General features: G+C 38.3%; 1 protein-coding gene across 4 annotated transcripts in view; it reads right to left on the bottom strand.

Moving 5' to 3' along the window:
- Nucleotides 1-26,822, bottom strand: part of LOC150089037 (ribosomal protein S6 kinase beta-1-like) — a 213,800-nt gene that overhangs the window by 164,121 nt on the left and 22,857 nt on the right. For all 4 annotated transcript variants that reach the window (XM_090369789.1, XM_090369788.1, XM_090369787.1 and 1 more), the window contains exon 3: nt 11,554-11,671. In XM_090369789.1, the coding sequence (XP_090225915.1) occupies nt 11,554-11,671 (118 nt within the window). The remainder of the gene's footprint in view (nt 1-11,553; nt 11,672-26,822) is intronic.

Here is a 26,822-nt window from a genome sequence, read left to right as displayed (position 1 = left end):
TAGTCTTACTTGATTAGTACTGGAAGTGATAGGTGGTTGTTTATGCAGAGTTAAACATCTTGATAGATAAAGTGCCACCACTATTGCCATTATGTTTGTTTATAGTTTGCATGAAAAGTATAAAAATATTGTTTTTTATATTATCATCAGACAGTTCCACCGCTGCTAATGCAAGTCGGATACAGTTCAAATTATTATATAACATAGATAAAAACAATTAAATATATACATATATTTAATTAAACATATGTAAAAATAATACGTTTAATAGTAAAAATCTCTAAAAATTTCTACTTCTGTCTTCGTTATTTATTTGTTTCTTTGCCCGTTTTCCGCTCTCTTTTTTTTACCTCTATCTACCTTTATATTTATATTGCCTCTACCTTTATGTACATAAAGAAGAAAACGAAATAAGAAAATAAGCTAATACAGTCTAAGGCAGCTAATGCTAAACCTTACCAATGCATGGAAAATAAAAAATAAAAGAGAGAGAAAACAAGACACAAAAAGAAAGGAAGGAAGGAGTGTGAGAAAAAGAGTGAAAAAAAAAAAAAAAAAAGAAAAAGAAAAAAATATATATATAAATGGGTGTTCAATGTAACCCCTTAAAAGGGTTTAAAGAGTTACATATGAAAAGAGGCATACAGTTGATGAAATGGTTTCAGTGAATGCAAGATTAATAAATCAGGTATGTCAGATGCACCTAAAAGTGCAAAGCAGCATTAAAGGATGCAAGAATATATATAAGTTGTATTAATATATTGAATTAAGTATGAATAAATGTATGTGAAAGTTGCACAAAGTGCCAGTAACCAGAAGGGTGAGGAAAGTACAAAAAGTGAAGTAAATTTGTGAAAGAACGTTAATATTCTAGAGGTTATGATAAATTAAGAAAATTACAGGCTGAATGCCAAGCCAATATAGAGTGAGGAACTGTAAAGTAAAATTAGTACATCAAAATTCTAATAAAATGCAAATAAAAATAAAATCAGAATGGTATAGCTGTCATCAGATATGGAACAGCCAACTGGAACAGCATACTGGAACAGCCAACAGCATACTGGAACAGCCAACAGCATACTGGAACAGCCAACTTTCATTGAAAGTAATTGTTTGTTTGTTATTTGGTTTTTAGGAGCATTAGCAACTAAGGCCATATTGCTCCAGGAATATGCGGTGGTCATTCCCTTGACCTTTCCGCATCCTCCGTATTTGGTGGTGACAGGCTTGAACCCCGGTCTAATCAAGAAGCGTGTGCTATGCACTGTTGCTCCTTCCCACCTGGCTACGGAGGCGCCCATTGAAAGTAATTAGAGTACTCATAAAATCTGGATCTTCAATTTTTTTCAAAACACCTTCATAAACTTGGAGCCTTCTCATTCTTTGATTCTTCATTCAAAATTTTTGGTACCATCTTGGCACACTTTTCTCATGCCTAAAATTTCAGTTAAAATCTGTCTACCTGTTTCTTTTTCCATACTGAGTTCTGATGCAAGCATTCTAGTGCTTAACCGATGATCACTTCAAATCAATGTCCTTACCATTTTCATCAGTTTTCATGGATACCAGACAGTCTGGTCATACATCATCTTCCACATTCTCTCTTCCTTCTTAAAATCTTTTATGTCATTCAAACACATGCGCTCGACATAGTATCTTTCTTATAAACTTCATAACTTAACTTTCAGTTGATATTTTCTTTAGTTTTGTTAAGGGAACATTAACAAAGTAATCTGAAAATGGCTTTAAAACAAATATATATCCTTCCATAATTTCAATCTTAGTTATTTTATATACTAAACAAAATATTTTATTTTTATTGCTTATTTAAAATGATAGATACATACTGATTACAGTAATAAGCACTAACCAAAAATGGCTTACAGGTCAAGGGTTAGTTAAAAAATAAAAATAAGCCATTATGGTCCTTACTATGAAATTTCACTTCTAATCAAAATACTTCAAATCAGCACTGTACTGTGTGTTTATTAGGAGCATTCTTAGCAAATGATTTAAACGTTACACGCTACCTTGCTCACCTTGTTGCCCAGTTCAACTCGGGAGCAAAACCGCAAAGAAAAACCTTAGTATTCATGGTTCATTAAGAAAAGCCTAAAACTGACACACATTTGAGTTGTTTTTAAAAAAGATTACTTGGTCATAATATACACCAAAGTGCACCCTACAAAACAATACATAATTTGTCTAGCTAAGCATTCTCCAACAAAAAAAATGAGCTACACTGTCTAATAAACAGAAAACAAACATTTGTAAAAACTTATGCAATCATGGTTGTATTAGGTTGCTACAAAATTTTTTAGGTTGTAGAGCTGAAATAAGTATTGGCAGAATTACTGAACTTTCCTTAACTATCTTTCAAAAAAGATAACTTTTTTTTTAAAGGTAAAAGGTAAATTTCAGCTATCAAAATTTTGCCTTTTATTTATATAAACTTTCTTTAGTAATCAGGAGCCTGTTCTGTGATCAGAGATCCCTATAAAATTGAGAAAGCTGTGGTCTTTTAAATCAAGAAAAAGTAAGAGTCATCAGGAGGTAGATCTCATGAATACAGAGAGTAAGGGACCACAGTCATGAATACTTTTTATTCATTATAAATGTCAACAATATTCTCAACAATGAAATCAGAAATGCCCGGGTTCGTAACTACAGATATTACTTCTTTAATTTTTCAAAAAAATTTTAAATTGAAAAATTAACTTGCCACATTTTCTAAATGGAATACCTTCCAAAGACCAGCACAAAACAGAAACAAATGAAATCACAAAGGAAAATATTCAAGTTTCTGTAAACAATGGTGGGAATTAATAAAAAAAAAATGCAGCCCCTGTCAGCTGAAGGCAAAAATAATGATTGCTTTTTTGAGACATGACTTCATCAGTTTGCATGATGGCTTCTAAATAACTGTCAGAATTAGGAAATAACAATGTTCTTGAAAAGCCAAAAACAGAGATTGTATGTGATTACCAAATTGAAATAAGAACAAGTTGAAAACAAAATTAAAAAATAATAAAAACGACTGCCACAGTAATATGTTCTTTTGACTTTTCTTCCCCAGAATTCCCAAAGCTTATACAAAACGCAGTAAAAAAATACCCATTACATTTGCATTGAAAATATCCACAGTGTGTAGTTTTCATTTGTAAAAGCAATGTAGAAGTAATATAATCTAACATTGTACAAGTTAGCGCATTTGCATCATTTCTGTACATAGCCAACTATATAAGTAGTTATAAATTGGCATCATTAAGTATATCTCAATATTGTGAATGTCTTCATGAGTTGCCATGATATTGCACTACCTCGAATAAGTAACGCTTCACCATAGGAGAAGACTACTGTTACTTATTCTCAGCAGATTCCATCACCCATATGGCACCGTTTCGGAGCTTATTGGCTCATCAGTGGGTGGGCAGGTACACTGGTGTTGCAATGATGACAACCCAGTTGCAAAGTATAGATCCACAAAATGAGAGATGCCTGATGGTGTGGAGTAATTTAGATTACTGTATAGTTTAGGGCTGAAGCCTCAGGTTACGTAAATAGTTTAACTAATGTACAAGTTAGTGCATTTGCATCATTTCTGTACATAGCCAACTACATAAGTAGTTATAAATTGGCATCATTAAGTATATCTCATATTGTGAATACCTTCACAACACAATGAATTGCCATGATATTGCACTACCTCAAATAAGTAATGCTTAATGAGCCCTAAACTATACCATAATCTAACATTACATTGTGAGAAACCTCCCATGACTCACTACAAATATTGTAGTCAACTCTAAATTCACAGCTGAACTCATTTTTCAGCTCTGAAACTAAAGAACCCATCATTTGCTTCAAAATACAGTCAGAAACTGGAGCATTCTGCACCCTTGCTTTTTCTGAACCAAACAAGCAGGACTGCATTTAAATCACCATGCTTTGCTGTACAGAGGCATTCAAGCTCAAACACAAAAGTTGACAAATTTGAATATGGATTTCCCTATTAAATATCTGTTTGGGTCAGAACTGGAAAGAGAAGAATTTACTAAAGCCAAAAATGCAGCCTCTACAAATGGCATCAACTGGTGGTAGGAACAGCATTTTAAACAATAACACAATCTGCATATGGATTTTACTGGCCATTTTTAGTAGAGGTTTATAAGATTAATAAAAATTGTAACTGTAGAGTACAATAACCCAATGATAACAAGAGCACCAAGTAGGCAAAGTTTTCACTCAGAAAGTCAGATGAACTGACTGTATATAACATCACAAGAAAGAAACAAACAAGTGACTTATTGTATGGCATTGGAGGAGGAAACAGTGGAGCAGAAAAAGGATCTGGGAGTTACAATATGCGCAGATATGAAGTTCTCTGAACAGCGTAAACAGGCAACCAGGAAAGCCCATGGTGTCCTATCGATGATTTATTGAACGTTATCTTGTACAGATAGGGAGATCATAATCCCACTGCATAAAGCAATTGTAAGACCACATTGGGAATACTGTGTTCAAATATGGAGCATTCATCTGAAAAAAGACATTGAGTTTCCTGAAAGGGTCCAAAGATGGGCAACTCTAGTGGTGAGATGAGCAGAAAGACAACCATATGAGGAAAGACTGATTATGCGGGCTATAGAGCTTGGAGACCAGGCACCTCAGAGGGATTAGCAAAATGAACGTAGAATTCTCACTGTAATAAAGAATTCCAGAACCAGGGATCATAAATTCAAATTACAAGGGTTGAGGTTTAAATTACAGTGTAGGACGTTTTCTTTTAGCCAACAAGTCATTGATTGCTGGAACAAGTTGTCCTTGCAGGTAATTGAAGCTGACAGTTTTAATAAATTCAAAGGTCAATGGACAGTTACCTATGTCAGGAGCGAAACATATTTTGTATTTTCTTATATCTACCTGTTTTTTTTGCCAGTGTAGGAAAAATTGCACTATATGGTGAATACCTTCACCATATAGTGCAATGGTGAAGGTATTCTCGTGTTTGAAAACTCCAAACACGAGAGGTAATAGAATCTACAGTACTTAGTACTGAAAATGGGTTGGAGGTTGAGAAAAGATATTTGTTGACTTTAGACTTGAAGTTCTGTAGACTGTAATTTTCATGAAATACATACGAAGGAAGGTTGTTCCAGGAAACAGCAGTTGAATGAATAAACGAGCAAGATGAAAACTTGGTTCTGTGAGTTTGAAGTTGGACAGTAAATGGATGTTGGCAGGTGGCAGAACATGTTCAGACGGTTTTGAAAGAAAGAGCAGGAATTATAGAATCCAATTCAGAAAAACAGTGCTCGTGAAAGTATCTGTAGAAAAGGCATGCAGCAGAAACAGTACATCTATGAGACAGCGAGTGGAGAGACTTCGTTAGAGATGAGCCATTAATTAACCTAACCGCCCTCTTCTGAATGGAATCTAAAAGTCTGAGAGAGGCTTTGGGGGCACCACCACCCCAGATGTGGGAACAATATTCCATGGTAGGGCGGATTTGTGATTTGTACAGAGTGAACAACCGTTTGGAAGAAAAGTAATGCCGAAGGCAAAAGAGAAAACCAAGTTTTTTAGATGCAGAGGAAGCAATACAGTAAACCCCCGCTATTTGCGGGGGTTATGTTCCTGAGAAATGCCGTGAATACTGATTTATGGCTCCCATAGTAATAAAGGTGTGTGTGTTATTTGGTTTTTAGGAGCATTAGCAACTAATGCCATATTGCTCCAGGAAATGCGGTGGTCATTCCCTGACCTTTCCGCATCCTCCGTATTTGGTGGTGACAGGCTCGAACCCGGGTCTAAGCGTGTGCTACGCACTGCTGCTCCTTCCCACCTGGCTACAGAGGCACCTAGTAACAAAGGGGTTCCTTTCCAAAGTATGAAATATATAAGAAAAACTAGTCTAAAATTTTTGTCTATGTATGTATTATATGTACCTTCATAATATGACTATGTACATAGTGAAATGCAAGCATATGGCATCAAATGAAAATAAGAAACAATTTAATATTAAATGTAATATTTATTAGAAAATTTAAACCAGCGCCTTTGCTAGCTAAAAAACTTATCCCGTCAGTGCTATCACCAGTTTCGCTAAAGTGTTGATAAAGGAGTTTTGCCTTTTCATGAATGATGAGTGAACTTAACAGAATTTTATTTTGAGTTCGGTCTTCTATCCACAGATTTAAAGTTTTTTCCATTTTTTCTAATTTAACATCACAAGTTACAGAGCAAATTTTTGAAGCAATTAGCGCGTTTTCACAGACACTATGGCAGATTTTTTCTTCCGATTTTTTTGATTGATCGTACCGTTGACTCATTGATTTTATAATGTTTTGCCACCAAGGAGACACTTTCACCATTAGAAATTCTGTCTAATAACTCAATTTTATTTGCTAATGTCATCACCTTCTTTGATATTTTCACATTTCACATTCACATTCCCTTGTTATTCGTAGGCATATTTTTGTACAGGTTAGAAAGAACTTGTCCAAATAAAGTCACTTTCTTCCGTTAACACACTCGAAAAAGTCTGTTTTACACTGTAAAATGGTAGATTTACCACTTTTGTAAGCATATCAATTTATAAATTGATAAATTTATTCAATTTATAAGCATATAAATTAAAAACAAACGACGAAACCTTCCATGGCAAACACATAACACATACTGAACAAGGATAAGCGAGAAACATTCACGCTTGCGATTTTGTCACCCCTCTCCCCCACCAACTGAGCGCTGTTTTGACAGGCAAAGATAATTTTAGCCACGCCCATGTCTTTTTATGGCGGAAAATATTCACAGCGCTTTAAAATTCACATTTTTTTAGGTTTCATTTTATATTAAATCTGCGACTGCGAATACAGATACCGCGAATAGCGGGGGTAAGACTGAAGATTAAAATACTATGCTGGCATCATCATGGTTGGCACTCCTTGAAAAGCTGACTCCCAGAGAGTGCTTGGCCTTTGGCACTCACACAGTGGCGCCTGCCCCTGTGACTTTTGATCCCTCTACCCATCCCCTATTTCTCCTTACTCGGGTGGACTGCCTTCTCTATCTGTCCACTTTAGCATGTTCCTCACATTCAGACCCCCCTTCCTCTTGTTCCCCAGGCCTTCTCTTCTCTTCCTTTTTTTTTTTTTTTTTTTTTTTTTTAACGAGTGTCTTTGTCCAGGACACTCAGGCGACCCTGGCAGAAACCAGCCAGACAATAAAGGGCAGCCTGGCTGCCTCCTAGCGGTGTGTGCGGGCAATGTGAGGTCCCACCAGGGGCCCTGCGGCCAAATGCCAGGACACCCAACAGAACCTAACGCAATATGTCATATACAACAGAGAACATTTTTCTGGCATTTACAGTAGTTCTGTATTTCTTCACAGCGTACATATGGCAAAGATGTGAGAAATCACAGGTGGTGCCTGACCCTAACACTATGTATTTGTAATGTGCTTGTGTCAAGAGAGATAAGAAGTCAGGGTAATCCTCAAAAGAGATATATATCAACTTGCCTAGAAATCTGAGTGTCACCAAAGATAAGCATAGGAGCAGAAGAATCCTTTTGGTGAGATAAGGCAAGACTGAGTTTTAGAAGGACTGAAATCAACTAAGTTGCTTTGCCCCACTGGAGAATTACCTGGAGATCGGCATTTAAGGAATTGGTAGCGGATATTCGAAAAGTTGAAGCTGATTGAGAAGGTCATTAATATACAGGAGGAAAAGAGTGGAGGAAAGAACTGAACCTCAGAGGACACCAGCATTAGGGGAGAAGTTCGAAGACAGAGAGCCATCTACCATCCTCACCCTCAGTGAGCAGTCAGAGAGAAAACTGGATAACCAATTACAAAAAACAGTTGGCAAACCATAAGTTGGAAGCTTGTTTAGAAGACCTTTATGTCAAACATGATCGAAAGCCTTTGAGATGTCAAGAGCAACTGCTTGTGTTTCACCGAACTTTTCCACTGAATTTGTCCATAAATGGGTAACATAAGCCAGAATATCACCAGTGGATCGACAATGACAATTCATACTGGCGATCGTTGATCAGATGGAAGGTTTCTAGTAATTTAAGTAACCCTCAGGTAATTTAAGATTTGGCAGTTAATTGATTTCTCCATTACTTTAGAAAGAGTAGAAGTAATTGCAATGGGGTGATAATTGGATGGGAGAGATTTGTTGACCTTTTTAGGAACTGGCTGGATATGAGTAAATTTCCAAGCAGAAGGAAAAATACCTTTGGAATAAAAAAATGAAAAAAGGCGGCAAAGAACAGGAGTAAGTTCAGGGACACAGGTTTTCAGAACAAGTGGAGAAATAACATCAGGACCTGAAGCTTTCTTAGCATCAAGATTCGTCAAAATCCTTCTGACATCCTTTTGACGGAAGACCACAGGAGCTATTGAATGAAGCGTGTTGGGAATAGTGGAAGGTGTTTTATCAAGATCATTAATACATGAGTTGGAAGAAAAATGGGATGCCAGCAGGTCAGTTTTATCCATGGCTGAAGTGACAACTGAACCATCTGGTTTTAACAGAAGTGGGAGCAGAGATGGGCAAAAGTTGCGGCCAATAGCTTTGGCAAGAGACCAGAATGCTCGGCTACTATTAGTGCAAGAAGCAAGTTTTCTACTCTTAGTCTGTTCAAAATCTAGTTTGAGCTAATTAATAACTGCTTTATAATCGTTGCAAGCTTTAATGTAGGCAGAAAATGAAACTGAAGAATTGGAAACAAGCCAATTACGACATGAAACATTCTTCTCTTGAACAGCCTTAGCACATTTATCGGAAAACCAAGGTTTAAATAAAGGACGAGATTTTACAATTAGAGCGTGGAATAAAGGATTCCATTCCTACAAGAATAATTTCACTGACACAATCTGAGCAAACGTTGACATCAAAAGTTTTGAAACAATAATCCGACCAAGGAAAAGAAATCTCACAGGTCATTCCATTTTGCATTCTTGTAATACCAAACACGAGGTTGGGAATAGCCATGAGAAAAGGCTCCATTGGAGAAGAGACAATCACCAAGTTGTGATCTGAGGTGCCTAAAGTACCACTCACTTCGACCGTGTACATAGGAGTTGTTTGTGAGAAAAATATCAAGCATGTTGGCTGTACGGTTAGGATTGTCCGGTATTCTGGTAGGTAAATGAACAATCTGTGCAAGGTCATTAGTAATTGCAAAAGCCTCAGCATCTCAACCAGCGGGGTCAGTGTGACAAGAAAACGGAAGCCAGCTGGAGTTGTGAACATTAAAATCACCAAGGAAAGTTACCTCACTGATAGGAAAGCTGGACTGGAGAAAGTCAAGTTGCAAAGAGAGGAAGTCAAAGAGCTCCAAGTGATTAGTGGAGTTGGGAGAACAGTAGAGACAACAGATGAATTTTACACAATGAGGTAGAGAGATTTTAAGCCAGAAAAGATCGAAAACAGGAGATTCCAAATTACCAAGTCTCTGACAGGGAACATCGGAATGGATATGTGCATAAGTACCACCTTTTAGGTGAAAGGAATCATACAGCGAATAATTTGGCCAACTAAAATGAGCAGTAATTGAATCAACCGATAACTGAGATTCTGTCAGAAAAAGTACATGGGGTTTGGCAGACTGTAAGTGGAAATGGACATCGTTGAGATTAGAATTGAGACCACGTATTTTTGTCAAATGAACTAGGAAGTGTTTGGGAGGTTTAGATCTTTTCGAGAGATAAGCTTACTCTATTAGTTTGGCAAGTCATGTTGTATTCAATAGTAAGAAAAAGTGGGTGGGACGTGCTGTAGGAAGTAATGAAATTTTTGGATATGGGGTACACATGGTAAGAATATACCCAGATCCTTGACATAACGTGGCCTCAACAATGCCCCCCCACCCCCGCATACTACTAGTACTCCCTCCAGTCACTATCTGGCAGAATAGAGTTGGCAAGGTTACACACTAGCTGATCCGGAAACCACCTAAAGAGTTACCAATAGGTTTGGTCCGGTGTACTAACTAGCGGCTGGCCTGCGAACACCATTTTAGAGCTGTATCCTCGAAATGTAAGGAAGATTGGATCTCGCCACGATGTCCATCATAACCTCAAAAGTCATCAGTCATACTGCATGATGGAAGAGATGGGCGAAGGATTGACCAGAACTTAGCTCTGGAGACTAAACATGGGTTCCACCACTTCAAGCCTCCAATAAGCCAAGTGGTGGTATTGCACTGGTTGATTGGTTGGTTGTTTGGCTTTTTAGGAGCATTAGCAACTAAGGCCATATTGCTCCGGGAATATGCGGTGGTCATTCCCTGACCTTTCCGCATCCTCCATATTTGGTGGTGATGGGCTTGAATCCCAGTATAATCAAGAAGCATGTGCTACGCACTGCTGGCACTGGTTGATGAGAGTCATCTACCACCTAGTATTGCCTGGTAACACAGCGGGTGCGGCATTCCTCCATGTGGTGAAGGCGCCACACCTCACTCCTGCTTAAGTTGGTTCACACCTGGGTGGTCACCCACAGTGTGCTTGTGCATGGGAGTTATACTCAGGTTTACTGAGTGTCCCATCATCGTGAAGGTGCAAATAGAGGATTTGGCTGTTACAGACCATCCGAACTTTGCCAAAATTGGGTCCACTTGACTTGACTGTCACCTGAATATCAGTTCCATCAGCGTTTTAGACTCCCAGGTAGCAAGTACAGCTTGTCTGGCATATCTGAGAGAATGTCTGTGACAACCTCAAGGATTTAATTTTTTAGGTCCTTGTTTTTAGGAGACTAAACATGGGTTCTACCCATGTATTCTACAAACATTTTTAGGTTTGTAGAATACTATTACTATTCTACAAAAGGGGAAAGACTAGTGGAATAGAAGGCTGGTTGTTATTGGGTTTTAAGCACATCAGCAACTCAGATCATACTGCACTATTGTATGTTGTGTCTGTACAAATGTGTGTTTATGGGCAATTTGCATATTATGCAGGCTGTAAACCCAGATTAACTCATGGGGGGAAATCTCAGGCAGAGAGAGAGGGTCCCTCCCTCCCTCTTCTTCCGCCTGACATCGAGTAACTACAGTCTCAACTGAAGAGGCCTGGATTAAAATGTTTAGGAGGGATTTGTTTACAGTATTGTAATTAGCATGCTGCCATGAGATCATAAGTGCATGGTTGCAACTGTTGCACTACTAACGACTATAGCCAGTGACAATGGGAAACACAGGGACCGGGAAAGTTGAAGAGCTTAAGATTTTCCGCAGTAGCGGAGCAATGGAAAATCTCAGGGGAATGTTGAGTCTTTGAAAGATAAAGAATGAGAAAAGTATCGCATGCTATTTTATGAATTGTGCATACATTAATTTTTCCAACAACCAAAAAATATTTTCATGTTGAATTAATGAATATTCACTGAAAAGCGTGGGGCTGTAACAGACCCAATATGTGTTTTATGTTAACTAATATTTCAGGTTCATGTGTTAAGTGGGTTCAGCTATGTGCTCAAATATATATTTGTTTAACAGCAACCGTCTTACTTATAAATATTCTGGAAAATAGTTTTACCTTCCCATAGCCACCTTTTCCTAAAACTTTAAGAAGTTCAAAGTCCTTTGGTCCAGTTTTCTCCTGTCCAGGATTAACTGTGTATTCCGTTATATGTAATTTTTCCACATCTTCTGATCTGAAACCACATTTTTTTTTTTATTATTATTAGTAAACATTAAGCTATTCAAGTGTTAAACTTTGGTTTAAATTTATAACTAATGTTGCCTACTATTATCTTATACAAAACAAGAATGGTAAGTACTTTAAATTATTCACTGGCAACTAAATGAATAACTAAAATGGATAAGAAACATTTGAACAAATAATAAATATCAGGTTTTCAGGTTTGTTATTCTTAACTACTACAACCATTAATGTAACTATGGTAGAACCTCTTAAATCCAGCATGCTTGAAACCTAGCACATGCCAGATTTTTGAAAATTCTGGTTTTTTAAAGGTATCCACAAAGCCTCAAGTATTTGTGGGTTACTTGTTATTATATAATACAGTAGCTCTAATCCCTACAATCTCCACACAATGACAGTCACCAGTGCTAAGCCAAAATGTTAACCCATACTACCAAGATCAGTCTGGGGGATAATGTACTTGCCAAAGAAATAATGGATGCAGGTTTGAATGCTACCTCCAATACAGGTGTTACAACTGTTCAATTTTTTTTTAATACAAGGTATAAATAGTGCGATATGATTTCGACAATCAAATCATCTTCAAAACTAAATACATACCAGTAATAGTTTTTCCTGTATGGTGCAAGAAAGCCACAGGCTTTTGCTGCAAGGGGAAAAAAAAAAGTAGGTAAGCAAATTCAAATTATGTGCTTCCCTTCTCACATAGATAACTAATCCAGTTGACCTTTGAATTTATTCAACTTCTCAGCCTCAACTAACTGCAAGGCAACTTGTTCCAGCTATCAACAACTTTCTGGCTAAAAGAAAACTTCCTACAATCTACTCTAAACCTATTCCCCTACAATTTGAAATTGGTGCCCCTAGTTCAGAAATTCTTTGTGCCAGTGAAAATTCCAACTACATTCATTCACTAACCCTTCTCAGAGCATCATAAACCTTAATCAAGTCATCTTGGAGGTGCCTGGTTGCCAAGCTCTGTAACCCACATAATCAATCTTTCCTCGTAAGTCACCCTTTTGCTGATTACAGAATGCGAGTTGTCCATCTTTGGCCCCTTTCAAGCTCAATCAACTGAGATCTCCATACTTGGGCACAGTATTCCAAATGTGGTTTTACAATTGCCTTATACAGTGGGATTATGACTTCCTTATCTCTACAGGAATAACGTTCGATAAATCATGATAGGACACCATGCACTTTCCTGGCTGCCTGTTTACACTTCTCAGAAAACTTCATATCTGCCCATATCTTAACTCCCATATCCCTTCCTTCCTGTACAGTTTTTAATTCAGGCCCACCAAGTGCATAATTTATTTTGGAGTTGGTGTTCTCCAAGTGTAAGCCCTTGCATTTAGCAGCATTAAAGGCTGCCACTTCTCTGATCAATTTTGAAGTCTGTTCAAGTTATCCTGACGGAGTGGTGCTTGGCACTGATCATTAATTCTACCAATCTTTACATCTGCAAATTTTGATATGGCAGTTTCTATTATTTCATTGGTGTCATTTATGAAAATGAGAAACAACAGTGGTCTAAGAACAGATCCTTGAGGGGACCCCCACTCCAGACGTTGCACAAATCTGAAGAATATCCAATAATCACAATCTTCTGCCCTGAAGCAAACCAATCTTGGAATTTTACCAGTAATTCCAACCTGTTCAAGCTTATACAGTAACCTGTCATCATTACTGACCAAGTCAAATGTATTGCTAAAATCCAAATAAACTATGTTGAAATTGTTCTCTACATCCAGCTCATGAGTAACTGTGTCAAAATAGCCTACTAAGTTAGTTAAACATGATTTTCTCCCATAACAAAGCCATGTTGTATGTCCTTCAGAATGACATATTTATCTGAATGTCCTGGATTGCACTCTTAATCACTGCCTCTAACACTTTTCGTACCACTGAAGTCAGACTAACTGGTCTGTAGTTACCAACTTTACTCTTACAACTGCCTTTATGTATTAGCATTAGCATTAGTAGAGGCATTTGATGCAAGAAAGCAAGCTTATGCAGCATCAGCCAAAAAAAAAAAAAAATAAATAAATAAAGTAAAATAAATAAATAAAAAATAACCACTTCCACTTCACCCATCTGTTCGTTCGAAATACCTGTCCAGCTGAGCCTTAAACTTATTTAGGCTATCAACTTCCATGACAAGGGATGGAAGTCTGTTCCACCAACCAACCACCCGCTGGCTAAAGGCAAATTTCCGCACGTCTATCCTACATCTGTCTTTCCTCAATTTGAATTTATGCCCTCTCAGGTGATTATTCTGAGCAAGAGGAAGAATCCCATCAGCATTGAGCATGCTCAAACCATTCAAGGCTTTGTACACCTCTATCAGATCACCTTGCTGGTGCCTAGTCTCAAGACACTGTAATTCGCAAAACTTAAGCCTTTCTTCGTAAGAGCACCCCTTTGTTCCATTCACTAATCTTGTTGCCCTTCTCTGTACTCGTTCCAGCAGCTCTACATCCTTCTTGAAATGAGGCCTCCAGGTCTGTATACAGTACTCTAGGTGTGGCCTGACCATTGCCTTATACAAGGGAATAATCACCTCCTTATCCGTATTGGAAATATGTTGGCACTTCTCCAATCCAAAGGAATCTCTCAAGTCCAAAGAGGCCCTCATAATTATCCTCAATGGTTTAATACACTTCCTGGTGGCCTCACTCAAAATTACTGGTATATGCAATCAACTCTGGGAGCCTTAATTGCCTTTATGTTCAAGTTTTTCTAATAAATTGCCATCTGTAATTTCAAAATCACTAATTTCACATGGCTCAGCCTTGCTCGTGTAGCCTCCTTTCAGCATGAAGTGTCTTTTGTTAGTAAAGACAAGTGCAAAGTATCTATTCAAATCATCCACAACATCAGTTGAGTTATCTAAGACTTTGCAACTCCCAGTGCAAAAGGGTCTGATCTGATGAATTTTTCATCAGATCAGCTTTCTTCTTTGTTATATTCACATACATGAAAAATTCTTTGTCTACACAACCTTATTTGTGGAATTACAGATCAACTTTTGCCTGTTGAAGACTTCAGTACTTCCCCGCTCTGTAACTATCCCATGCAATCTTTTTCCAGCCAGCTCTGTATTCATCCATTTTGTCATCCTCCTCCTCCAATATTTTCTTAATGGTATGTATACATTTATGGCCTCATTTTTATTTTAAAGGTATTCCATAATTCCAATGTATTTGCCCTCACTCTGCAATCCACCCAATTTGAAAGAAATTCTTGCACTGCTTCTATTGGAATGAGCAGAAGCCTGAAAAACAAGATTCAGGATATTTCAGAGACTGCTGGGAGTCATTGCGGTACAAGTAAACACATGGGTTGAGTTAGGGTAGCTAAGAATAGAAATAGGTGCATGTATACTTGCGTGTACACATTAGCATTAGCATTAGTAGAGGCATTTGATGCAAGAAAGCAAGCTTATGCAGTATCAGCCCAAAAAAAAAAAAAAAAAAAACCCACTTCCACTTCACCCCTCTGTTCGTTCAAAATACCTGTCCAGCTGAGCCTTAAACTTATTTAGGCTATCAACCTCCACCACAAGGGATGGCAGTCTGTTCCACCAACCAACCACCCGCTGGCTAAAGGCAAATTTCCGCAAGTCTATCCTACATCTGTCTTTCCTCAATTTGAATTTATGCCCTCTCAGGTGATTTTTCTGAGCTAGAGAAAGAATCCCATCAGCATTGAGCATGCTTAAACCATTCAAGGCTTTATACACCTCTATCAGATCACCTCGCTGGTGCCTAGTCTCCAGACACTGTAATTTGCAAAACTTAAGCCTTTCCTCGTAAGAGCACCCCTTTGTTCCATTCACTAATCTTGTTGCCCTTCTCTGTACTCGTTCCAGCAGCTCTACATCCTTCTTGAAATGAGGCCTCCAGACCTGTATACAGTACTCTAGGTGTGGCCTGACCATTGCCTTATACAATGGAATAATCGCATCCTTATCCCTGCTGGAAAAATTCCTGTATATCATTGACAATACTCCATGAGCTACTCTTGCAGCCCATCTGCACTGCTCAGAGAACTTCATATCTGCCTGCACAATCACCCCCAAGTCCCTTTCATTCTCTACCACTGTCAGTGTAGTACCACAGAGTTGATACGTTGCTCTGGGGTTGCTTTTTCCCATGTGTAGTACTTTACATTTGTCAATGTTAAACTTCATTTGCCACCTCTCAGCCCATCTGCTCAACCATCCAGATCCTGTTGCAGCAGCATAGTGTCAGTAGTGTCCTTGACAACCCTGCCAACCTTTGTATCATCTGCAAACTTGGACATTAAGCTTGATATACCATCATCAATATCATTTATAAATACAGAAAACAATAATGGACCCAACACTGAGCCCTGAGGGACTCCACTAATAACATCAGTCCACGATGAGCAGTGTCCATTGATTACCACTCTCTGTCTTCTCCCCCTCAACCACCCCTTTATCCATAGCAGCAATTTGCCTCCAATGTCACACTGCTCCAATTTGTGTAGCAGTCTTCCATGTGCAACAGTATCAAAAGCCTTTCTAAGATCCAAGTATATAATATCAAAGTTATTCCCTGCATCCAGTTCTTTTGTGACTGCATCATAGTATCCAATCAAGTTGGTCAGGCAAGACTTCCCCTTAACAAAACCATGCTGTGTCTGAGCTATAACTGAAGTCTTGTTTAAATGATCCTGCAGTGCTTCTTTAACCAGTGCCTCCATTAATTTTCCTGGAACAGAAGTTAAGCTCACAGGTCTATAATTACTTGTGTCAGCCTTTGATCCTCCTTTGTGAATTGGGGTCACATTTGCACATTTCCAGTCTATGGGTACCTCCCCTGAGTCCAAGGAAGCTCTCATAATTATGGCTAAGGGTTTGCTTACTTCCTTTGCTGCCTCCTTTAATATAACTGGATAGATCCCATCCACCCCGGGTGCCTTTCTTGTGTTTATCTTCAACAGTTTCTCCTCCACTTTACTCCCAGTTATTTCAAGATTCTATAGCTTACTGCTAGAGTTGAATACACCTCTGGCATTCCCCTTGCTGAATAACTCCTCATGTGTGAATGTCGATGCAAAATATTCATTTAGTTTGTTAGCTACCTGAGCAGGATCATCAACAGTTGACCCATCAATATCAAGTGGACCAATCTGATTCATCCCCTTCCTTCTAGAGTTTACATAAGTAAAGAACTCTTTGCTGTTTTTCTTTGCATCCCTTGCCAAGGATTTCTCGTAATCTGCCTTCGCCTGCCTAACCTCCTTTGTAACTTGGTTGCATATCAACTTGTATCTATCATAGGCTTCTGTGTCATGTGTTAATTTGTAAGTATCCCATGCATTTTTCTTCTCTGCCATATGCCTCATTAGTTCATCTGACATCCATTTTGGCCTAAACCTTGAACAATATTTCTTAGTTGGTATGTAAAGCCTAGTAGCTTCCAAGATAAGTTCTTTGAATGCTTCCCATTTTGAATTTGCTGTTGGTAACATCATCAGTTGGTCCCACTGTATAGAATTTAAATACTGTCTCAGTCCATCGTAGTCGCCTTTACGGAAGCAATAACCCTTCCCTTTACCCCTATTGGTAGTTACCTCTTTCAGTAAATCCCACTTCAGCACACTGTGATCACTGCCACCTAGTGGTTCATTTATCTGCAGATTCTTAATGCATGAAGAATCACTGCTGATAATCAAATCAAGAGTATTACTCCCTCTAGTTGCCTCCCGAACATGCTGATGCAGAAAACAATCATCCAATAAATCCACAAAAGCCCTGCTAGTGTGTGAGTAACCAGCCCCCAAATTCCAGTCAATATCTGGAAAATTAAATCTCCCATTATAAGACTCTCTGATTTACTGGCCCACTCTATTTCCCTGTACAGTTCCTTATTATACTCATCAGAGTCATTAGGCCTATAGCACACTCCTACTCTCAATTTTGATCTCCCAATGCTTATGTCACACCAAACTGACTCAACACTGCACTGTCCAGCAATGTCGACTGGCTTCACTTCCTTGGTTTTTATGTGTTTCTTAACTAATAGCATAACCCATCCCCCCGTCCTATCCTGTCTATCCTTTCTGTAGATGCAAAATATTTTTTGCTATTATATTTTGTACTTCCCAAATTGCATTTCTGCATCCCTTATATCTGTGTGACACCACGTCTCTGATATCCCAACAATATCTGCCTTTGATGTTTTGAGCAATACCTCAAATTCATAAAATTTATTTACTAAACTCCTAGCATTGGTGTACACACAAGTATACCTGCACCTGTTTCTATTCTTAGCTACCCTAACACAACCCATGTGTTTACTTGTACCGCAATGGCTCCCAGCAGTCTCTGAAATACCATGCATCTTGTTTTTCAGGCTTCTGCTCATTCTAATAGAAGCAGTGCAAGAATCTCTTTCACCTCTGCCAGTGGCTACTGTCAATCTATTGGTGTTTGTCTCCCCCCAAGCTAGCAGTTTTCCGACCCACCTAACACTGCCTCGAAAGCATCAGCAAATATTCTTGCACCCTTTCTATTTAAGTGTATCCCATCCCTGTAGAAGCAATCTCTCCTGTTAACAAGTACAGTCCAGGCTGAAAAAAATTCTACCCCTTGAGCCTTGCACAATCTTTCCAGGGCCGAATTGATCGACAAGGCTCTCATCATATACTCCCTCCTATCGTGTCTGGGCAGAATTGCAGACACTTTCAAATTCAAGCCTAATTCTCGGCTTTTGTTCAACAGTGACCTGTACTTGTTAAGTAATTCTGCCGGTCTCCTACTCTTAATATCGTTAGTGCCAACGTGTACAACTATATCACCTTTTGTGCCCTTATAAGATGATATTCGCTCTACAACGTCATCAACCTTTGCCCCTGGCAGACATACCCTGGTCCTGTTCCACCTATCTTTTTTACAAAGCATGTTCCCCGTTTCCCTGACAATAGAGTCACCAACAACTACTAGTTCCTTCGGGACCAGCGCATTCTGCCTTGGGGGTTGTCTTGTGTCACGCGATGCCCAAGTGCAAGCTCTGGCGTTGATGTGGGCAGCTGAGAGCTTGATGGGCCCCTCAATTTAGTTTCTTCGAGGGCATCCACCCTGTCCTTCAAGCTCTCATATAGGCCCACAAGAACGCAGAGTTGTTGCCTGATATCGATACACTCCTTGCATCGCGCACACACAAAGACATCCCCCTTGGCAGTATCATGTCCCGTACCCGATTGCTCTGCAAACATCAAGCAAACAGTGCATTTTATAAGGCTGTGAGTCAGAGGACAACTGCCCCCCCTCAGTTCTGCTCTGAGCCACAGCGCTTCCATTAGCTTGAGCCTTTTGCTTTGCTGCTCTGGTCTGAGTCATGATTCTATTAATTTATTAATTAATTATGTTATGTTATTAATTATGTTAAATATAATTAATTATATTACGTTTGTAATCTAAGTCGTTATATGTATTTATTTAAACGTACAATTTAAGTGCTAACGAAGTTCAACTAACGCTATCCAGTACGGCATACAACTATCGTATCACAATGGCGGGAAAATTACGAACAGTACCGGAGTTGAAACACGTGGAAACCTTTACCGATACTTTTATGCAATTACAAGGCCGAGTAAAGAATAATTACACCAAGTTAATCAGAAAATCACAAAATAATGTTATACTACTAAATTTAAATCAAAAGTTTTAGAAAAACAATAATTTCCAATCAATAAATAAGAAAAATCCACTTAGCGGCTTGGAACACGACCGTCTCTAGTAGCCTCGTCAGCATACACCAATGCTAGGAGTTCAGTAAATAAATATGATGAATTTGAGGTGTTGCTCGGGGCATCAGGGGCAGATATTGTTGGGATATCAGAGACTTGGTGTCACACAGATATAAGGAATGCAGAACTGGAATTTGGGGAGTACAACGTCTACAGAAAGGTTAGACTGGATAGGAAGGGAGGAGGGGTTATGCTATTAGTTAAGAAATACATAAAGTCCAAGGAAGTGAAGCCAGTGGACATCGCTGGACAGTGCAGTGTCGAGTCAGTTTGGTGTGACATAAGCATTGGGAGATCAAAATTGAGAGTAGGAGTGTGCTATAGGCCTAATGACTCTGATGAGTATAATAAGAAACTGTACAGGGAAATAGAGTGGGCCAGTAAATCAGAGTCTTATAATGGGAGATTTTAATTTCCCAGATATTGACTGGAGTTTGGGGGCTGGTCACTCACACACTAGCAAGGCTTTTGTGGATTTATTGGATGATTGTTTTCTACATCAGCATGTTCGGGAGGCAACTAGAGGGAGGAATACTCTTGATTTGATTATCAGCAGCGACTCTTCATGCATTAAGAATCTGCAGATAAATGAACCACTAGGTGGCAGTGATCACAGTGTGCTGAAGTGGGATTTACTCAAAGAGGTAACTACCAATAGGGGTAAAGGGAAGGGTTATTGCTTCCGTAAAGGCGACTACGATGGACTGAGACAGTATTTAAATTCTATACAGTGGGACCAACTGATGATGTTACCAACAGCAAATTCAAAATGGGAAGCATTCAAAGAACTTATCTTGAAAGCTACTAGGCTTTACATACCAACTAAGAAATATTGTTCAAGGTTTAGGCCAAAATGGATGTCAGATGAACTAATGAGGCATATGGCAGAGATGAGGAGTTATTTAGCGAGGGGAAAGCCAGGGGTGTATTCAACTCTAGCAGTAAGCTAGAGAATCTTGTAATAACTGAGAGTAAAGTGGAGGAGAAACTGTTGAAGATAAACACAAGAAAGGCACCTGGGATGGATGGGATCTATCCAGTTATATTAAAGGAGGCAGTAGAGGAAGTAATTAAAAGTTAGCCATAATTATGAGAGCTTCCTTGGACTCAGGGGAGGTACCCGCAGACTGGAGATGTGCAAATGTGACCCCAATTCACAAAGAAGGATCAAAGGCTGACACAAGCAATTATAGACCTGTGAGTTTAACTTCTGTTCCAGGAAAATTAATGGAGGCACTAGTTAAAGAAGCACTGCAGGATCATTTAGACAAGACTTCAGTTATAGCTCGGACACAGCATGGTTTTGTTAAGGGGAAGTCTTGCCTGACCAATTTGATTGGATACTATGATGCAGTCACAAAGGAACTGGATGCAGGGAATAACTTTGATATTATATACTTGGATCTTAGAAAGGCTTTTGATACTGTTGCACATGGAAGACTGCTGCACAAATCGGAGCAGTGTGACATTGGAGGCAAATTGCTGCTGTGGATAAAGGGGTGGCTGAGGGGGAGAAGACAGAGAGTGGTAATCAATGGACACTGCTCATCGTGGACTAATGTTATTAGTGGAGTCCCTCAGAGCTCAGTGTTGGGTCCATTATTGTTTTCTGTATTCATAAATGATATTGATGATGGTATATCAAGCTTAATGTCGAAGTTTGCAGACGATACAAAGGTAGGCAGGGTTGTCAAGGACACTACTGACACTATGCTGCTGCAACAGGATCTGGAAAGGTTGAGCAGATGGGCTGAGAGGTGGCAAATGAAGTTTAACATTGACAAATGTAAAGTACTACACATGGGAAACAGCAACCCCAGAGCAACGTATCAACTCTGTGGTACTACACTGACAGTGGTAGAGAATGAAAGGGACCTGGGGGTGGTTGTGCAGGCAGATATGAAGTTCTCTGAGCAGTGCAGACGGGCTGCAAGAGTAGCTCATGGTGTATTGTCAATGATATATAGGAATTTTTCTAGCAGGGATAAGGAGGTGATTATTCCCTTGTATAAGGCAATGGTCAGGCCACACCTAGAGTACTGTATACAGGTCTGGAGGCCTCATTTCAAGAAGGATGTAGAGCTGCTGGAATGAGTACAGAGAAGGGTAACAAGATTAGTGAATGGAACAAAGGGGGTGCTCTTACGAAGAAAGGCTTAAGTTTTGCAAATTACAGTGTCTGGAGACTAGGCACCAGCGACGTGATCTGATAGAGGTGTATAAAGCATTGAATGGTTTGAGCATGCTCAATGCTGATGGGATTCTTCCTCTCGCTCAGAATAATCACCTGAGAGGGCATAAATTCAAATTGAGGAAAGACAGATGTAGGATAGACGTGCGGAAATTTGCCTTTAGCCAGCGGGTGGTTGGTTGGTGGAACAGACTTCCATCCCTTGTCATGGAAGTTGATAGCCTAAATAAGTTTAAGGCTCAGCTGGACAGGTATTTTGATCAAACAGAGGGGTGAAGTTACCCTGAGAGAGAAGTAGAAGGGAATCACCAAGAAAGAGAAGAATGATGATCTCCAGCTCAGGACCCTGGATGTGCCAAGCCCATACTCACCAGATGTGAGCCATTTAGGTTTCTTTCTCCTAGCTTTATCTTCCCACTCATTTGAAATGTTACCACCCTCAGAATATCCTGCCAGCATCAGCTATTGCAAAAGCAAACAAGAATCCTTGAGGTAGGTGCAAGCATTACTTTGACCCATATCATCAGATAAACAGATCTATATTGCCCTATTTCCCCACCTAATAAAGAGCAAGAAGAATAAAGAAATGTTTGACATTAACCACATGCCAGCATTATATATTCTCTCCCATATTTATCTTCTTTTGGTCTTTATCTTTTATATTTCAAATTCTTAATTTTATTAAATTCTCCCTATTTCGTAATTTTTTAATTGTAGTTTGATATGGCATGCGCTTTAGGTTAGAAACAGAGGGTCCACATTGTTATATTTTTGTGCAATTCTGATGGCTGAATCTCAATAATGACACCAGGGAGTAAACAGTAATATATGACAATATATTTATCTATTTTTACATTTGTGTATAATTAATTTTTTTAATATATATCGTAATTTCTTTCTTTCATTTCTATACTACTCTTGTTCTTTACTATATTTCTTCATCCTATCTGTCTTTACTCTATTTTTTCTATGCTTCTATGCTTTTTTAATGTCTGTTATATTCCTTTATACATATCATTTATTTGATAGTATGAACCAGAGCTATAATGCTCAATATGTTCTACATTAATATCAATATTTGTAAAAGAATAAGAGAAGTTTACCTCAATATGATACATAGAATACTTCTGTATGATACTCTCCAGAAATTAAAACGAAAACAATTAAAAAATCGAAAATCTTACATTACAGTAAGAAATAATTAACAATAATTAAAAATCAATTAACACAATTAAAAATTAATTCAAAAATTAATTCAAAAATTAATTTAATGAAAAAAATTGCAAAACAATTTTCCTTCCTGAAGCTGACAATGCTTTTCAACAGTATGTCATGATCCCAGGAATGAAACTTACAGAATAGGGGTGAGCATGGAACTTAAATAGGGATTATTTGTCTTAGCACATGCACGTAAAGGACCAAAAGTTGAAAATTAGATATGGCCGGCAAGCATTGTATTACGTGACTATATTACGCAAATCATCGCGTAATATATGCGCTTTATGTTAAGCTTGTCTTAAGATCTCGGTATTCTAATAAACAAAAATACCTTTCCCAAGTTAGGAAACTTCGCGACAAATTAAAAATTATCTGCATCCTAATGATTGGTCCGTATTGAAGATCTCCATAGATTTGTGACATGAAGCACAGGCCTCAGAAAGAAAAAATAGACATGTTAACAAACTGAATACTTTATCGGGAGGGTCAAGACACATTCATACGAGTTCTAATACATTATCGCAAGCATGCAACCAAATGCATACGAGTTGTGTGACAACCTCCCCCCCCCCCCACACACATGCATAATGGTCTACCGCAGAATACTTCAGCTAGTTCGCGAACACCCACTCGCCCAAAATTCGATGAACCAACATATCAACAGGCCAAACTTCACTTTTATCCAAAGAATTAAATTACAATTTACCACCTCAAACTACCTAAAAAACAGTGCATAATTGATATTGAATTTGGACATAGTAATGTTCCACAAAAACAGTTATTTATTCAACAAGTTAACCAGGTGGTGAATAACATAAAAGAAATGAGACTTTCTAAATTGAATACACGACTGTTCAGCTTTATGTGAACTTCGGGAAAATAAAGACATTATTATGCAGAGAGCTGATAAAGGAGACACAGTGGTAATACTCAATAAACCTGATTATATTAATAAGTTAGATTCAGTTGTATCGGATACCTCCACTTATCTTGAAATAGACCCGGCACTCTTTACCAATTTGGTCAATCAATACAATAAAACGTTAACCACGTATAAAAAAAAACGACTACATTACTATGGCTCAGTTAAAGAAATTGAAGGCCAGAACATACAATATTCCTGCACTTTTCGGTCAGGTAAAATTACATAAGACCAGATTTCCTATTCGGCCTATTGCTTCCTACAGAAACTCGGCATTTTCATCCTTGGCCACACATGTATATAGCATTATAAAACCCTTTGGACAGGCAATACAATTTGGAATTAAGAACTACGATACACTACTTAATAATCTTCAGGACTACAGACTTGGCGGTAATGATAATTTATTCTCACTAGATGTTACCTCATTATATACGAATGTAAACATTGAATACACATTAGATATTCATTGAGATATGTTAAATAATAACTCGATACCGATTAATTATATAAGGCTTCCAATTAAGGAAATTTTTCACTTAATTAAACTCTTAGTCGAAGCCAACTATATCACCTTTCGAGACAAAGTGTACAAACAAATTTTTTTTTTTTTTTTATGAAAACACCAAATACGAGAGGTATTCAGTACCGTGCTTGGGTTGGAGGTTGAGAAGACGAAAGAAGATATTTGTTGACATTAGACTTGAACTTCTGTAGACTGTAATTTTCAGGAAATACGTACGAAGGAAGGTTGTTCCAGATACCGGCAGTTGAAAAAATAAATGAGGAAGATGAAAAGTTGGTTCTGTGAGTTCGAAGTTGGACAGTAAATGGAGGTTGGCAGCACATGTTCGGACTGTTTTGAAGAGAGAGCGGGAATTATAGAAGCCAATTCAGAAGAACAGTGCCCATGGAAGTATCTGTAGAAAAGGCATGCAGCAGTGGAGACCGCTGCATGCGACAGCGAGTGGAGAGACTCTGTTAGAGATGAGTCATTAATTAACCTAACTGCCCTCTTCTGAATGGAATCTAGAAGCCTGAGAGGTTTTGGGGGTACCGCCCCAGATGTGGGAACAATATTCCATGGTAGGGCAGAATTGCGATTTGTACAGAGTAAAGAGCTGTTTGGAAGAAAAGTAACGCCGACAGTGAAAGAGAAAACAAAGTTTTTTAGATGCAGAGGAAGCAATATTTGTAATGTGCTTGTGCCAAGAGAGAGAGAGATTAGAAGTCAGGGTAATCCCCAAAAGAGAGAGAGAGAGATATCATTTTGCCTAGAAATTGGAGTGTCACCAAAGATAAGCATAGGAGCAGAAGAATCCTTTTTGCAAGATATAAGACAAGACTGAGTTTTAGAAGGATTGAAATCAACTAAGTTGTCTTTGCCCAACTGGAGAATTACCTGGAGATTGGCATTTAAGGAATTGGTAGCGGATATTCGAGAAGTTGAAGCTGATTGAGCACAGCAAGTGGAATGCAATGTGCTATCATCGGCAAAACTATGTATAGGATTTCCATACAATGGAAGAAGGTCATTAATATACAAGAGGAAAAGAGTGGGGAAAAGAACTGAACCTTGGGGGACACCAGGATTAGTGGAAAAGTTAGAAGACAGAGGGCCATCTACCATCACCCTCAATGAGCGATCAGGGAGAAAACTTGATAACCAATTACAAAAAAAAAGTTGGCAAACCATAAGATGGAAGCTTGTTTAGGAGACTTATGCCAAACACAATCGAAAGCTTGAGATGTCAAGAGCCAATGGGATTAAGCCTCAGCGGCCTAATATTGGAGATCTATCTCATCACAATGATTGAACATATATATATCTGACGTCTTTTCTACCCTGTATTACATACTATGGGAGGTATTTAGATGTTCTAGTCATTACCGATAGTAGCACTATCCAAGACATTTTACATTCATTTAATAATATTCATTCTAGACTCAAATTTACGTTGGAGAGGGAGAATATGGATACTAAGTCATTAAATTTTCTAAAATTTTACTCTTACTCAGGATGCAAATAAAATCCAATTTAACATCTATCGAAAACCTACAATCACCAGTAGGCTTTTGCATTATAACAGCTATCACCCGTTCACCTACAAAAAATCAATTATCTTTAATCAATTTCTCAATGCTTATAAATATTCAATGACGGGATCTGCTTTGGGCTCAGAAATACAAATATTAACCAGCAGATTCTTAAACAGGGGTTACCCACTTGCTACAACAGACAGAATTAGGGTACAAGCTAAGGGCAGATTACAAAAAAAATACACCGACCAACAATATTAATATCAAAAAATACTTTATTTCTGTCCCATATGTTGAACAGTGGCACAAAAAACTTAACAGAATTCTCGTTAAGTTCGAATTTCGATGGTTTCTGCAATTAATAGTCTCTTATAATTACATTGGACACTGAGTATTTTGGCCTCATTAAATAAAAAAGTATGTTTTTCATTAACAGCATGAAAGGCTAATTCTGACGCGTACTGAACAAAAAGCACGAACTGAGGCTGCATGTTGAAATTTTCATGTTAATCAACATGCAGCCTCAGTTCGTGCTTTTTGTTCAGTAGCGTCAGAATTAGCCTTTCATGCTGTTAATGAAAAACATACTTTTTTATTTAATGAGGCCAAAATACTCAGTGTCCAATGTAATTATAAGAGACTATTAATTGCAGAAACCATCGAAATTGAACTACACGAGAATTATGTTAATGTTTGCCGGCCATATATAATCTCTGACTCGTGGCCCTTTACGTGCATTCGTGAAGACAAATAATCCCTATTTAAGTTCCAAGCTCACTCCTATTCGGTAGGGCTTGTATAAAACCGAGAAATTTCAAAACCAAGTTTAACCGAAGTTTACTCTTGAAACCGGTTTTAAAACCGATTTTCTCAGACTTAGGGAAAATAATTAAAAGCTTATAACGTAGGTATTTATTTTATCTTGGGTAGATTGTACAAATCGTAATAAAATCTTTTAAACAAAATCTATCACCTCTTATAGTAAAA

This window comes from Mastigoproctus giganteus, chromosome 3, assembly GCF_048544385.1.
Source record: "Mastigoproctus giganteus isolate SK-2022 chromosome 3, ASM4854438v1, whole genome shotgun sequence".
NCBI classification, from domain to species: domain Eukaryota; kingdom Metazoa; phylum Arthropoda; class Arachnida; order Uropygi; family Thelyphonidae; genus Mastigoproctus; species Mastigoproctus giganteus.
The sequence above is the reverse complement of the archived record's forward strand: the minus strand, read 5'-3'. Positions and strand labels throughout refer to the sequence as shown.